General features: G+C 45.8%; 1 protein-coding gene across 7 annotated transcripts in view; it reads left to right on the forward strand.

Annotated features, from left to right (window-relative positions):
• The window catches only part of CCDC158 (coiled-coil domain containing 158), a 282324-nt gene that overhangs the window by 120046 nt on the left and 145060 nt on the right, over window positions 1-17218 (forward strand). For all 7 annotated transcript variants that reach the window (XM_063919702.1, XM_063919686.1, XM_063919681.1 and 4 more), the window contains exons 6-7: window positions 8243-8555; window positions 15971-16044. In XM_063919702.1, the coding sequence (XP_063775772.1) occupies window positions 8243-8555; window positions 15971-16044 (387 nt within the window). The remainder of the gene's footprint in view (window positions 1-8242; window positions 8556-15970; window positions 16045-17218) is intronic.

Raw genomic sequence — 17218 nt, forward strand, 5'->3', positions numbered from 1 at the left:
CGTCATGAAATTTCTGAGGCGCCATAGGGCTCCGAAATCATGGACTACCCCGAATGCGTATCTAGAATCGGTGTAGATATTGGCTGATTTGCCCTTAGCCAATTCACATGCTCTGGTTAGGGCGACCAGTTCAGCAACCTGGGCTGAGTGAGGTGGGCCTAGCGGTTCCGCTTCTATGGTGCCTTGGTCATCTACGACTGCGTATCCAGTACACAAGTCTCCCGAGTCTGACTGTCTATGACAACTACCGTCCGTGTAGAACGTAAGTTCTACATCTTCCAGTGGGTTGTCACTGATGTCAGGCCTTGCGGTAAAATTTTGGGTCAAATATTCCATACAATCATGTGTGTCTTCCTTTGTATTAAATTCTCCTTCCCCACCACTCTCATCCTCCACCCTTTGTGCCTGTCCAGGCACACCTGGGAGATATGTTGCAGGATTTAATGCACTGCATCTCCTTATGGTGATGTTTACGGGGGCCATTAGTGCCAATTCCCATCTTGTAAACCGCGCTGATGAGACGTGTCTGGTTTGGGCAGAATTTAACAAGGCTGACACTGCATGTGGTGTATGAATTGTGAGGTTGTGACCTAGCACGACGTCTTCGCTTTTCGTTACTAGCAATGCTATCGCAGCAACGCTTCGCAAGCATGTGGGGAGGGATCGCGCTACCGTATCTAGCTGAGCGCTGTAATATGCTACCGGCCTGCTGGCATCACCGTGCTTTTGGGTTAGTACGCCTGCCGCGCAACCAGCACTTTCTGTTCCGTATAGTTCAAAGGGTTTCCCATAGTCTGGCATACCCAATGCTGGTGCCTGCGTTAGGCACTGTTTAAGTCTCTCAAATGCTGTCTCAGACTCGTCTGTATGCGAAATCCGATCAGGTTTGTTTGAGGAGACCATCTCCTGCAAGGGTAACGCTAGAATGGAAAACCCTGGGATCCAGTTACGGCAATGCCCACACATTCCTAAAAATGTTCTGATCTGTTGCTGGGTTTGTGGCAGAGTCATGTCTCTAATTGCTTGAATTCTATCAGCGGTCAGGTGTCTCAGTCCTTGTGTTAGACAGTGTCCCAAATATTTTACCTTAGTTTGGCATAATTGCAACTTGTCTTTGGAAACCTTGTGTCCTGTGTCTGAAAGATGAAACAGGAGCTGTTTCGTATCCTTCAGGGATGCTTCCAATGAATCAGAACACAGTAGTAGATCATCCACGTACTGTATTAATACTGATCCACTCACTGGTTGGAAAGACTGTAAACAATCATGCAAAGCCTGGGAAAATATACTTGGGCTATCTATGAATCCTTGTGGTAATCGAGTCCATGTGTATTGGACTCCTCTGTATGTGAATGCAAACAAATATTGACTGTCAGGGTGCAGAGGTACCGAAAAGAAAGCGGAGCAGAGGTCAATAACAGTGAAAAATTTCGCAGTGGGAGGGATTTGCATTAGGATGACAGCTGGATTTGGCACTACGGGGAACTGACTCTCAACTATTTTGTTAATCCCCCTTAGATCTTGCACTAGCCGGTAACCCCTCCCCCCACTCTTTTTAACAGGGAAGATGGGACTGTTGGCAGTGCTGGACGTTCTTACCAGAATGCCCTGTTGTAGCAAGCGCTCTATTACGGGATACACTCCTAACTCCACCTCTGGCTTCAGAGGGTACTGTGGGATTTTTGAGTTATCCTACCATCTTTTACTTGTACAACTACCGGAGCTACGTTTGCCATTAATCCAGTGTCCTGTCCATCTTTAGTCCAAAGTGACTCTGGTATCTGAGATGTCATTTCTTCTACTTGGGAGGGAGTCCTATTTGTCATAATGGTATGTGACATTAATTTTGACGGGGAGTCTAACATGTCTCGTACTTCTTGAGCGTGATTCTCAGGTATGTCCAAGAATACACCTTCAGGAGTACAATAAATGACGCACCCCATTTTACACAGTAAGTCTCTTCCCAGGAGATTAGTCGGTGCCGATGCAGCCAGCAAAAAGGAATGCTTGGTATGTAAAGGCCCTACTGTAATCTCGGCTGGTTTGCTAACAGGGTAGTGCTGGACTACTCCCGTTACCCCTATGGCTGGAATTGTCTTACCAGTGGTTCTCATGCCCACTGTCGAATTTATCACTGATTTGGCCGCCCCTGTGTCTACAAGAAAGTTTAATGATTTACCAGCTACATTGATTGCAATTTCTGGTTCACTTCCAAGGCTTGCAATCAATTTTACTGGCTGCAGATTACAGGTATGGCCACACCCCTATTGGGTATGGTGACCTCCCTGAATCCCGCTGGCAGCAACTACTTGTGATGGAGTTAATTGGGAGCTACCAGAGGCTTGCCAGTCTCTGTTCGGGGGATATCTTTTTGTTTCCCCTGTATGTGGCTCATAACTCCGTTTCTGCGGACCCTGATCCCAATGTCGTGTGTCGTGTCGTTGTCTAGGGGGTTGGTATGAGTTTCGTGAATTCTTCACTCTACAATCTCGTGCCATGTGTCCCTGTTTATGACAAGAATAACAAGTAACCACATTTGACTTACCCACAGGGTTTGGTGATATAAACAAAGGCTGCCTTGTGGTCAGGGCCTGTATACTTACTGCCATTAATTTATCACCTTGTTGTTCCCTGTGTCTGGTGATGTTCCTATCGTGATCAATAGCAGCCTCTCTCAAAGTAGCCACAGACAGACCTCGCCAACATGGTTGTGTGGTCTGTACCCTAGTCTTCAATGACTCTTTTAAACCATCCATCAGTACCGATACTGCTACTTCTCGATGGTTTATGTTTGTTTTAATGTCCTCTATGCCTGTGTATTTTGCCATTTCTGATAATGCTCTATGAAAATACTCTGCAGCTGTTTCTGACTCCTTCTGTTTAATGGAGAATATTTTGTTCCATTTAACTACGGCTGGGAAATACTCCTTTAACTGTAAACTTATTCTTTTTACATTGTCTTTGTTGTACACTTCTGTAAGAGGTACATCCTGATCTAATCCACAGTCAGCTAAAAATTGAGCTGCGTCGACATTGGAGGGTAAACATGCTCTCAGCAATATCTGCCAGTCTTTATTGTTGGGCTCTACAGTGTTACCTAGGTCTCTGATGTATTTTTGGCTGGCAACTAAGTCTTTTCTAGGGTCAGGGAATTCAGACACTATGGTCCTTAATTCCATTCGGGAAAATGGGCTGTACATGGCAATGTTCCTAACAGGAGTGACTCCTGAAGTGTCTGTTTTCCCATTTGGAACTACTATTACCTTAACAGGATTAACTCTAACAACCTCATTCTGTGTAGATTCTACAGGCTGTGGTGAGATAGTTTCAGCATAGTGTATGGTGCCGTACTTACCCGTTGATACGACCTCACCTATCCCTCCGCTAGGGGCTTTCGTTACTAATCTCGGGGGTGGAGCTGTGCCTACTGTGGTCTCTGCTATGGTGGCTGCTAGAGAGAGCGCTGAAATTGTTGCCGATTCGTCCTCTTGATCACACTCCTGAGGAAAGTTCAAAACAGGGTACAACTTGCACGGGTTAATACTTGCATTGGTTAATTGGTTAACATTATCTTTAACATTTACACAGTTGCTAAGTGTTTGTGTGTTACACCTTAGTGCGTCATTCTCCGCAACCAATTTTTCTACCGATATATATGGTGGCGGTGGGGCCGTGGCGATCAGTTTCCTGATAGAGCCAGATCCCGCCGCCTGAGCCAATCCTCTCTGTATGTCACCCTCCTGTTGCCACAACTGCAAATAATCGTAATGTTTGATTCGTCTCTTTGCTGATTTAATGAGACATATCCTCCTCCTTAAATTTTGTAACACTTCTAGGCTGAAGCTACCTACTTTTGGGAATTTCTCCCCGTCATGTACCGTCATTCTCTCCCATTCATCACATAAAGCTTCTGTGTGACTTCCGTATTTCTCACACATTACGTACCTTGCCGACCCGACTGGTCGGTTCACTGAATCAACCCGAACCGAGGTTGATCGCCCCCTACCTGAACAAGTGGCCCCCATAGTTCGAAGGTGTTGCTTTATTCAGCCAACCCTTACGCAAACCAAAATGTTCAAAATAGGCTGACGGTGGCGGTTTACCGAGTACCCCACTCACTCGCCCACGCCGACCAATACGACCTGATCACACTGATATAGTGCTGGCGTACTCGACCCAGGGCCCCTGCGACCTGAACCTCTATTTACTGGAACCTGCGAGGGTTATCCGAAGAACACTTACTCTTTCCAGTAACTATTGGTTGTTGGATAGTTCCTGAGTGAGCAGCGAACCTCCCTTAAAATAAAAAAAATTACACAAATCACGTTAGAATGTACAAATAGCGTTTATGACCTTCGTACACAAATAGTACCGGTCAGGTTTACTAATGTACACAATTACGTGCGGTACAATCGTTCAGCACATAAGCAACTAATCTTATGTACGGAGCGACCAGTGGAATCGAAAATTACGGCTGCGAATTCCTTCAGCCAGAGCTTGTATGGCCTATATGGGTGTTGCACCAACCCTTTCTTGGTGTTGTGCCTGTGGACTGTATAGCGGACTTCCTTGTCTGCTGTACCTGAACCTGCTGGTCTGCTATGACCTCCTGGTCTGTTACAGTATGACCTCCTGGTCTGCTACACTCTAATGCTCAAATTGTATGTTTTAACCAGGGATGCCTCCCTAGCCACCATGTACGTCACTTACACGCATGTACCTCACGAGAACTCGACTTTTCTTGTGGTTCAACCTCAAAAATTGTAAAAAAAACAAACACTCACTCACCACATATACACTTTTGTTTCTATTTCTATTTCTGCGCAGAAATTTTCTTTAGACCAGATGTGTTACCAATTAGGAGAAGGATCTGTTAATTTAAATTTCGAATGTTAAAATAGATTTGCGCGATTTATCGCCTTGCGTTATTTACCGCGTTGTGCTATTTATCGCGTTGAAAAAAAAATTAACACTTGTGATTTGAGTTACGTGGGCGTACCCGTACGCTCCGTTGCGTAATATACGCTGCGTGCGTCGGCCCTTGGGTTGCGTACGCAAGTCTCAGTCCTTTGTTAGAGACACGTGTACGCAAAGCAAAGATCCACCGTAACACAATTTATACGTTTATCAATGTAGATGATCCTTTATCATCTACCGCGCACCACACTGACTTCGCCTTGTCTCTCAGGCACAGCTGTGTTTGTCTATACTTTAACTATATTACCTTTTTACTCTTAAACTATGAAATAGCGCCAAATCTCTCTTAGCACGTTTATCAACTATAAAACTGGCAAACAGGAGAGTGATATATGAAAATACACGAATGAAAAGAAATGCAGATATGTGTGCGTGTGTACGCAAGACAGAAAAATAAACAGTTTTAAAAGAGACTAGCGTGTTGTTCTTACCTCCGGTTCCCGGATTCCTTCAGCACCCTTTACTAAGAGAAGCAGACGCTTATCCAAACAGCACTACGAGGAATATGATCTCCCGCCCTTTGCTGCTGGATAATGTCTGCTGAAATTACCTAGTGCAGATATGTGAAGGATGGGCGAGCCCCCAATTGATAAAGCTAAATATTTATCTTATATAATACCCTTTATGAGGTCTAAGAACACTGTACGCTATCTACGTATGAAGTACCGTAAGGGTACGCACGTTGCGTAACAATCGCTTAGCCGTAGTCGAGACGCTCAAGCGTCACGTTCGCTCACGGCCAAGAGATCACAGGCAGGCACGCTATTGGCTGCTGACTAACTTAATGATTCGCTATAGCGTAGCGGACGCTCGGGACCACGAGGAGATCACCAGCGGCGCTGACGCTCACAATGTTAAACCTTTGTATCTAAACCATAAACAGTGTATTGTGCAGTAAAACCTTAGTGTAATGATAGAGTGTAAATGCAACACAGTATAACCTTATTACCTTTAAAGCTGTTCTAGCGTCACCGACGCTCTGAGAATACTTAACACTATAAGAAATACACCGATACCTGGGCTTAGGGTCCAACGCCTAATATATATATATTATGAATGATATACTTGCAAAAGAATTAATACAAATACAAATCATACACTACAATATAACATAGACTACCTAACCAGATAACTACACAGGAAATATAATACAATTACTATTTAAGGGAAAATAAGAGAGAAAGAGGAGAAGAGAGAGAGAGAGAGAAATTGGCCCACAATAACAAGAAGATCAATATAGTTGCGGAGAAAAACTTACGCACAAAGGAAACGATCGCATGCGCCTCTGGACATCCAGCTCCCGATTTTCAGCAATGATAACCGTTGAAGAGAGTGAGAGCTGGATGTGATCGGCCTGTCTATTTATGCCCCACACACAATACAATTCAATGGTCCCTACAATCTCATTGTTCATTGGACACAGGAATTCGGCTTCGCATTATAACAAAAGGTCATAGGTTGATTCATACAGGTGGGCTGTGACTGCTTCCAACTGTTCAGGTGGGTGGGATACTGGGTTTCCCGCCGCATGACTAAATAAGAACAAATAATAGTAAATGGACATAAACTTCTTATGTCCATAACTATTCGCACGAGCGATTAATCCGCTTCAAACCAACGCCGGAATATTGCTAATTAAATACTCTTCCGATGGGTACTAAACACCACTGTATTACTCCTGTCTGACCCTTCGTATCAAACAAAGAGGGATTTCTCTGTTCACGAACATTCTATATTAACCAAACTTTCAGAATCTATCAAAGGGACCATGATCTATAAAATACATTATATAGTGAAAATATGTAACGATTGAGTCGCACGCTACGATCACATAAACTCTACCGTAAATACGCATACCGTGCGCCTGCGGATGCCCGCGACTGTGAGTATGCGCACGTACGGGAGAGCGTACGCATGCGCAGCACGGACCTGTGTGAGGTGCAAATATGGTAGTGTGCATAGAGATATTTTTCTGACTTTGACATAAGTTTGCAGCTCCCACTGCAGTTCTCTTCAAGGATTTTATTGATTTTTGTCATGAGACGATCTACTCACACGTTGCTCATATCCTGATCATGACAGAGATGTTTGATATGCTGAATGTCAAGAGGTGTGTACTTAACTACATGGAAGTATCCAAAAATCCATTCATTTGTTTCTCAGACCCAAACATAGTCCCATAACTGGATTTCCCCACCACAGGGATGCCATTGGATCACATTTGCACAGTAGCAGTTTAGAGTTCGCCTAACGTGTTCATCAAACACTTTAATAAACAAAATGTAATTCTTTAAATGAAATGACCTAGTGCAGAGTTTGCCGAAATCCGCCATCACAGTCCAGGTTTTCAATATTTCCATGACTGAGCCCAGATGGTTCCATCAAATTGACTGAGGTTCTAATTAAGTCACCTGTGCTCAAGCATGGATATACTTAAAACATGGACTGTAATGGCGGAGTTTGTGAACCTCTGACAGTGCAAACAAACTTTAAACACACGTCTGCTCTGCTCCCCACACATGTAATAAGATTCAGGCAGTAAGATTTAGGAAGGAGGAATGTGCAAGTTCTAAGTACTATATATTAGATTCTTAACAGTGTGGTCTCTTCACAAATACAGATGATTGTTGTCTGTGTAAGGGATGAGAAGGTTGACATTCCAGTTACAGCATCAGACAGCTGATCCACTTGAGGTGAAAAGACACCATTTTATCATGTGCAAGATTAGAGTGAACTCGGAGATTGTGCGATGCTGTACATAGGGGTGTATTTAATTGCAGTCGGAAAATGCCGTCTTGTCGGAAAGACGTCAGTTTCCGACGTTTTTAGGTCGGAAGGTGTTCCGACCTATTCAATCCTCCCTTTTTTTCCGACAAGTCTGGAATGCCGACTTGTCGGAAAACATGTGGATTGGTGGAATAGCCGTGGATCCACATGTTTTGACAGAAACGCGACCAAATCCGACAGGTTTTAGCCCCGTTTCCGACAATGTCAATCCGACTTTATAAAAAGCTGCTCATGGAATACTGAGATGTCGGATCCTTTCCTTCGGAAAGGATCTGACATCTATTGAATACACCCCATATGCTGAGTTCTGGAACGTGATCATGTGACTCAACAAATTAGGGTTAGATTGTTGCATACAAGTGATAAGCCTGTGTCCCAGTGTTGCTCAGTAATTAAAAGAAAAATGTAAATCGTCCCTATAGAAATGTTTTTACTGTATATGTGATTTATTTTAATATTGGTGTACTGTTTATTGCAGATTAAGGTTATCAAAAGACCAAGAAGACACAAATCTAAAACTACAGGTCAGAGTACAGGAGCTAGAGGCCACCAATGTGATGCAGGAGGAGAGGCTGAAACAGGCACATATTTACACTGAGATTTTAAAAGAGATGTTAAAGGAACATGATCAGGTACTCCAGGATATCCAAAGAGCTATCGTGACTTACCATGAAGAGTCTGAGAAGAACGTACAAGACAACATTGCTCTTGACAACCTTGGGACAATGGTGGCAAGAATATTTCAGGAGCTAGCCGATGAGTTGTCCTTTCACAAACGAGAAATCCACTCAGTAAGCGTTTTTCTTTGTGAAAAGCAATAAAAAACCCCAATTCATTTTATATGCAGAACACAAATTTACACATAGGGAAAGATTTATCAAACTTTACAGAGAGATAAAGTGGAGACGGTGACTATAGCAACCAATTAGCGCCTTCTAGCTATCATCTATATAGCACAGTCTATAAAATAACAATTCAGAGCTGATTGATTGCTATGGGCACCTTCTCCACTTTATCTCTCTCTAAGGTTTGATACATCTCCCCCTTGGGAGAGTGTAGGGGTGATCGACAAAAAGGAGAGCTGTATCAAACCTTTGAAAGAGATAAAGTGAAGTTGTCTATAGCAATGTTAGACTGTGCTAGGTAAATGATAGAAACTGATTCATTCTTAAATTCATCTTCTCCACTTTATCTCGCTCAAACGTTTTATACAGCTTCCCCGTAGGCTAATGTGGAGTTTGACTAAAGCTTAAAAAAAGGAGCACATTTGAACCTTGTCAAGACCATGTAGCACTGCAGAGGGTGGGGTGGGCAAACATATAGGGGTAAATTTACTAAGGTGGGAGGTTTTTAGAACTGGTGATGTTGCCTGCGGCAAGCAATCAGATTCTGTCTATTATCTTCTAGAAGCAGCTAGATAAATGTTAAGTAGAATCTGATTAGTTGCTATGAGCAACATCACCAGTTCTAAAAAACTCCCACCTTAGTAGATTTACTCCATAGACTTCATAGGCTGTGTAGCCCAGTTTGGGCAACCCTTATTTTGCTTCATGTGGAAGATGGAGCAACATTTACTTGGGGATATATCTAGGTCCCTGGGTAAAGCAAGGTACCAGAGGAATAGGAGAGTTTCATGCCCTTGTTTCATCACATTGAGCAACAAATGGTATTAACTAGAAGTAAAGATTTATGGGGACATGTACTAAGCAGTGATAAAAGAGGAGAAGTGAGCCAGTGGAGAAGTTGCCCATGGCAACCAATCAGCTGCTCTGTATACTTTAATAGTATGCAAATTATAAATGTTACGTCAATGCTGATTGGTTGCCATAGGCTACTTCTCCACTGACTCACTTCTCCACTTTTATCACTGCTTAATACATCTCCCACTAAATATTTTGCTTGCAGTTTCTGCTGCGAGGTACACTGGGCTCCACAAGGATTGGACAATGGGGGTGTAGAGTAGGATCTTGATCCGAGGCACCAACAGGCTCAAAGCTTTGACTGTTCCCAGAATGCACAGCGCCGCCTCCTATATCACCCCGCCTCCCAGCACAGGAGCTCAGTTTTGTAAGTTGGTGCTACAGTAAGCAGGCGCTGAAAAGAGGGGCTGCTCCAAGCAGCCCTAAGAAAAGCTTTTTATGAAGTAAAAAGTGAAGACTTCAAGGGCAGCAGCGGTGGTAAATGTCTTGTGACATTCACTGCTGCAGCTCCAGCTCTCCCCAGCGGCGCTGTACACTCCCGAGCCCTGGTTGCCGGGTACCTACAGCGGAGGCTCCGGTTTTCTTCACGTTAGACAAACACGGCTGGGGCTCTTCAGGATCGCGTGGCCGCGCTTCGGGAGGTGGTAAGTGGGTCCCGCTTGCGGGACCCGGTCTTTATCGCGATCCGGCGCAGTCAGTGGGAGGCGGGCCGCGCACGCTGGCGGTGGACACTGTGGCTGTACAGGCGATCCCACTAGATCACCAGGGCATGGGCGCAGGTCAGGTTTTCTCTCTAAACCGGTTTTTATATCGCCCACAGTACCCGGTGGTTTTGCCAGCAGAGGGGATAAGGCTTAGACCTGAAGCCCCTCCCCCAGCGCGCCATTTCCAGCAAGTGTTCCCGCCCTGGAGCTGCATTTCTGTCTTTTCCTCACTCCCTGTCAGTGTCTGCGGCGCCATTATTCCTCAGCTCGCTGTTCCTGGGACTGCTTGGGCAAATCCTCCTATGTAAAGCCGCCTGGTTGTCAGCGCTGTGCATTTACATGACACTTAAGTATTCTACCTGCCTTTTTAGACAGTGATAGTTAAGAAAGAGTGCATTTAGTCAGGGTTTTATAGTACAATTACCCTGTGATATACATCCAGTTCTTACTGTGTAGTGTTATATCTATTGACTAGCAATATAAGCTAGTCCAGTGCAGTATTATTGTCAGTAATAACCTCTGCATTGTACAAACTGTGACTTTCTGTGTGTGCATTTATAGCTGAGTGGTGTCCATTTCGTGTCTTTCACTCAACTTGCTATCCCTATATTCCATAACCTGAGGGGGCTTGGTGCGTCAGGTGTTATCTAATATATAATTTTCACAAAGATATACTGTATTACGTATTTTTCTCTGTGATTTAGTCACCATATCTCTACTTTATCTCTGCTGGTGTTGACTACACTGTGCAGGGGTTTGGGTTTAGAGGTATAGTGCTGCTGATAATTGTACTGTGTTACCTCATACTGCAAGTTATATCATGTCTGCTTCTGAGGGTAACGGTTCTGGGGCGGAACACACTGCTGGTGTTGCTGAAGCCACAGACACATGAGGAGAATATAGCAGCTGTGGCTCTGGTTCTGGGGGCTCCTTGCCTCCCAGTGGGACGGTGGCAACGGGGGCATATACTGACCCACCGTGGGCCGCTTTTTCCACACTTCTGCATACGCTAGTTCATAAACTAACACCCCCTATGGGACCCCCAATGCCGGTACAAACATATGTGGTCCCTGCAGCTAACCCGCCATGGGCGGACAATTTATCTGCTCAATTAAAGAAGTTGAACCAGTCCTTGACTACTAAAAAGTCTGACCAACGCTCGCCTAAGTCCAAGAGGTCCTCTAAGCGAGCGCTTGTCTCCTCACAATCCACTGCTGTCACTGACACCTCGTCTGATGAAGACGGTACATATACTGACCCCACAGGTTCTGACTCCGATACGGCTGATGGGGAGGGTAGTTCATATGTGGATGTTCCTGATCTTTTAGAGGCTATTAAGTTAATTCTGCAGATTACGGATGATCCCGAGCCATCCATCCCTCCTAAGAAACCAGATAGGTTCAAGCGTCACAAGGTGGTTAAACAAGTTTTACCTCACTCTAAACACCTAGTGGATATACGTCAGGAACCCTGGGAAAACTCGGGTACGAAGTTTGTGCCTCAAAAGAAGATGCTGGCTCGCTATCCCCTCGCGCCAGAGCTGTCTAAGAATTGGGAAACGCCTCCTCCAGTGGACTCACATGTGGCTAGGATGGTGGTTTTCTTCAGCTCTACCTGTCACTACCGTCACGTCTCTAAAAGAGCCTACGGATAAACATGTGGAGGGTTGTCTGAAAGCGATTTAAACCCTCACGGGTGCTGCACAAAGGCCCACTATTGCAGCTACATGGGCTGCAGAGGCTATTGAAGCATGGGCCCTAGCTGAAATTTCCCCTGACCATGCTAGACAATGCTTGTCATATATTGTCACAGTTTCTCGATATATTAAAGAGGCGGCTTCTGATTCCGGTATCCTGGCAGCCAAGGCCTCTACTACGTCAGTCCTGGCTTGCCGGATATTGTGGCTGAGATCCTGGTCTGTGGATCTGGACTCTAGAAAAACCCTGAAGGTACTCCCTTTCAAGGGAGATATTCTGTTTGGGGAGGACTTAAATAAGATAGTGGCTGACTTGGCTACTGCCAAAACTGCCTGTCTGCCTAATACCGCTCCTTCTGTGTCGAAGGCTAAAGGTACGTCCTTTCGCCCCTTTCGTCCTTCAGGTAAAGCAAAAGGTCAGGCATACCATAAGCAGGCCCGCACTTCCAAACCTGGTAAGCCGAAGCCCAAAAGAGCCTGGGCTGCCCATCAGCCAGCTGCCAAGACCGATAAGCCTGCCGCATGACGGGGCGGGCCTCCCCCTGGGGGGCCACAGGGTGGGGAGCCGGTTTCTAGGGTATACCCAGGAATGGTTGAAGACCACTTCAGATGCCTGGGTACGGGAAGTCGTCACTCGAGGTTACGCCATAGCCTTCAAAAACCGACCCCCCTCATCGATTTTGCCAGACAGACGTCCCTTTGGACCAGAGAAAGGCAAAAACTCTACACTCGGTGGTACAGACCCTCCTGGATACAGGAGTCATAGTACAAGTGCCTCTTGCTCAGAGGGGCCGGGGGTACTATTCTCCGCTGTTTCTAGTCCCGAAACCGTATGGGTCCTCCCGGGCCATTCTCAACCTCAAGGCCTTGAACAGATTTGTGAAGATTTCCAAGTTCCATATGGAAACCCTTTGCTCTATAGTTCTGGCCTTGGAACGTGGGGACTACATGGTCTCCCTGGACATACAAGATGCTTACCTGCATATTCCTATAGCAGTGTCACATCAACAATACCTGAGGTTTGCTATTGGCAACATCCATTACCAGTTTCGGGCATTACCTTTTAGTTTAACAACGGCTCCGCGAGTCTTCACCAAAGTTATGGCGGTGATGACGGTGGTACTCCGCCGTCAAGGGGTCATGATACTGCCGTATCTGGACGACTTGTTAATCCTGGCAAATTCCCCAGATCTTCTCCTGCGTCATCTGGATATGACGGTCCGGTTTCTACAAGCTCACGGGTGTCTCGTCAACTGGAAGAAATCCTCCCTGGTCCCTGCTCAGAGCATGGTGCACCTGGGAGCACTGTTGGACACTCACAACCAGAGGTTGTTCTTGTCTCAGGAGAAAGTCCTGAAGCTTCAGGACAGAATTAGTTTCTTCCTTTCTCGTCCGCAAGTGCCGATACATTCGGCAATGCAGGTGCTGGGCCTCATGGTATCAGCATTCGACATGGTGGAGTATGCTCAATTCCATTCTCGCCCCGTCCAGAGGCTGATTCTAGCCAAGTGGGACGGCCTGCCTCACCGGATCAGATCTCAAATGATCTTATTGACTCCGGAGGTCCGTCTGTCGCTGCTTTGGTGGCTCCGGGACAAACAATTGTGCAGGGGTCGTCCCTTCTGGATATTCAACTGGGTCCTGTTGACGACAGATGCCAGTCTAAGAGGTTGGGGCGCGGTGCTGGAGCAGCACTCCCTTCAGGGTCGGTGGACCAAGGAGGAATCTCTCCTCTCGATCAACATTCTGGAATTGCGGGCGGTCTTCAGTGCGTTGAACCTGGCCCAGCATTTAATTCAGAACCGTCCTGTTCAAGTACAGTCGGACAACGCCACTACGGTGGCTTACATAAATCATCAAGGCGGCACTCAAAGCCATTTGGCAATGAAGGAAGTCTCACGGATTCTACATTGGGCGGAACGCCATTTACCGGCCATATCGGCAATATTCATTCCAGGAGTCCTGAATTGGGAAGTGGACTTACTCAGTCGTCAGGACGTACATGCCGGTGAGTGGGTCCTCCATCCAGAAGTGTTTCAACTCCTAGTGGAAAAGTGGGGTCTTCCAGATGTAGATCTGATGGCGTCTCGACACAATCACAAGGTTCCGGTCTTCGGAGCAAGGACAAGGGATCCTCAAGCAGCATTCGTGGATGCGCTGGCGGTGCCGTGGAGGTTTCGGCTGCCGTACGTGTTCCCTCCGGTGTCACTCCTGCCCAGGGTAATTCGGAAGTTCAAGCAAGAAAAAGGAAATCTGCTTCTCATAGCTCCGGCGTGGCCCAGATGGCACTGGTTCTCAGACCTGCAAGGCCTATCGTCGGACTGTCCACTTCTACTTCCACAACGTCCAGACCTCCTCGTTCAGGGCCTCTGTGTCTACCAGGACCTAGCCCGGCTATCTTTGACGGCGTGGCTCTTGAAGCTTCCGTCTTGAGGGCTAAGGGTTTTTCTGAAGAGGTCATTAAAACTATGTTGCGAGCCCGGAAACCGGCTTCTGCTCGGATTTATCATAGGATCTGGCATTCCTACTTTGGTGCGCATCTAACAATTATGACGCTTCCAAGTTTAGTACAGCCAAACTTTTGGCTTTTCTGCAGCAAGGCCTAGATTTAGGCCTGCGTCTGGCCTCCCTCAAGGTTCATATTTCTGCCTTGTCGGTGTGGTTTCAGAGAAAAATTGTGACTTTACCTGATGTTCATACTTTCACTCAGGGTGTGTTGCGTATCCAACCTCCCTATGTCCCGCCTGTGGCTCCTTGGGACTTGTCGGTGGTTTTGGAGGCATTGCAGGAGCCTCCATTTGAACCTCTTGGTTCAGCTGACCTTAAGTGGCTTTCCCTTAAGGTGGTGTTCTTGCTGGCTATTGCCTCTGCTAGAAGAGTGTCGGATCTGGGTACCTTGTCTTGTAGTTCCCCATATCTGATTTTTCACCGTGACTGGGCGGTTCTTAGGCCTCGTCCCGGATATTTACCGAAGGTGGTTTCTTCGTTCCACCTTAATCAGGAGATTGTGGTTCCGGCCTTTGTCTCTCCTGATTTGTCTCCCAAAGAGCGGTCTTTGGATGTGGTACGGGCTCTCCGTATCTATGTGAAGAGAACTGCTTCTATTCGAAAATCTGATTCTCTCTTTGTTTTGTTTGGATTTCACAAACGTGGTTGGCCTGCTCACAAGCAGACCCTGGCCAGATGGATTAGAATGGTGATTGCACATGCTTATGTGAGGACTGGTCTGTCAGCTCCTGCTCACATTACGGCCCATTCTACTCGGTCTGTTGGACCTTCTTGGGTAGCCCAACGTGGTGTAACCCTTGATCAATTGTGCAAGGCGGCTACGTGGCTCTCAGGGAACACGTTCATAAGGTTCTATGCCTTCGATACTGCCGCTTCCCAGGATGCTTCCTTTGGAGGCCGGGTTCTTGTGCCCGCTACAGTGCGTCCCCTCCCATAAGGAACTGCTTTAGGACATCCCCATTGTCCAATCCTTGTGGAGCCCAGTGTACACCGCAGCAGAAAACGAGTTTTATGGTAAGAACTTACCTTTGTTAAAACTCTTTCTGCGAGGTACACTGGGCTCCACAAGGCGCCCACCCTGACGCACTTAGCTTATTTGGGTTGGTATGTCATTAGCCGCTGACACTTCTCCTGTCGTGAGAGTGTGGTGTATGTGGCTACCAACCGTTGTTGTCTCTTTTCCTGCTACTGCATTGGGCTGGTTAACTAAAAACTGAGCTCCTGTGCTGGGAGGCGGGGTGATAAAGAAGGCAGCGCTGTGCATTCTGGGACCAGTCAAAGCTTTGAGCCTGTTGGTGCCTCGGATCAAAATCCTGCTCTACACCCCCATTGTCCAATCCTTGTGGAGCCCAGTGTACCTCGCAGAAAGAGTTTTAACAAAGGTAAGTTCTTACCATAAAACTCGTTTTTTTCATCAGTACTAGTTTTCAATATACTGTACAAATAGCTAATGGTGGCATCAACAGCTTAGGTTTGTGTATTATGTGTGAATTGTATTATTTAGGTAAGTTTTAATCAAATAATTAGAAACTGAATATATATTTTTTTTACTGAAAATGGACAACAAAACTAATGTATATTCTGTTTGCATGTTATAGGCTAATGATCAACTTGAGGTTTTGAAAAGGGAATTGGAAGATAGAGACTCTTGTCTAAAAGAATATCAAGAGAGGTGAAGTTGCTGTATATTTGACATATTTAACAATAATAGGTGCATAAAACCAAATTTTATTTTATTTATGGCATCTATAATTTTAAATAATAACAATTCTGGTACAAAATACTGACATCACTGCATCAGTTGGCAAGAACAGTGGTGAGAAACTAAATAATATGAATAAATAAACCAGAAACTACATGTATGGAAAATAACTTGTGGTTGATTCAACCCGACATAGCAGCCAGTATTATAATTATTGTGGCAAACCAAATAATAATTGAATGTCCACGCACGTCTTGCTGAACCAGCTTGCTGTAGTTATTCAGTATTGTCAGGATGTCACAGACAGCATCATTGGTTCCAGCATCAGACCAGCAAAAAGTATTCCTGCTCTCCTGTTACTTACTAAATATAGTGGTTTCCTCGCTAGTCCCCAGCCAGCTATCTATGCGTCGCTCACCCTGACCCAAACACTTGGACAGAACGTATACCTCCTCCCAAGCACAACCTAGCTAATCGGTTATACACGTGCTCCACCTGTGAAGCTGTGCTGTGTGTGGAGGGATATGTGAGGAATTAACGCTGTCTTTAACATGAGTCTGCAGACTCCCACAGAAAGCATTAGTCTCTTTCATATGTAAATCTGAAAATAGTTTCTATAACTTCTTGTCTGGAATATGCAATTAAGCAGAATAAATAGCTACATTACAAATATTATATACTAGCTGAAGTACCCTGCATTGCCCGGGTTTAAATTTTCCAGTTACCGTATATACTCGAGTATAAGTCGACCCGAATATAAGCCGAGGCACCTAATTTTACCACAAAAACCTGGGCAAACTTATTGACTCGAGTATAAGCCTAGGGTGGGAAATGCAGCTCTAGCCGTACACATCCCTCATAGTGCCAGATATGCCCCCACAGTGCCAGATATGCCCTCATGCTGCCAGATATGCCCCACAGTGCCAGATATGCCCTCATACTGCCAGATATGCCCCACAATGCCAGATGTGCCCCACAGTGCCAGATATGCCCTCATGCTTCCAGCTATGCCCCACAGTGCCAGATGTGCCAGATATGCCCCACAGTGCCAGATATGCCCTCATGCTGCCAGATGTGCCAGATATGCCCCACAGTGCCAGATATTCCCTCATGCTGCCAGATATGCCCCACAGTGCCAGATGTG

This window comes from Pseudophryne corroboree, chromosome 1 (genome assembly GCF_028390025.1).
Source record: "Pseudophryne corroboree isolate aPseCor3 chromosome 1, aPseCor3.hap2, whole genome shotgun sequence".
Taxonomy (NCBI): domain Eukaryota; kingdom Metazoa; phylum Chordata; class Amphibia; order Anura; family Myobatrachidae; genus Pseudophryne; species Pseudophryne corroboree.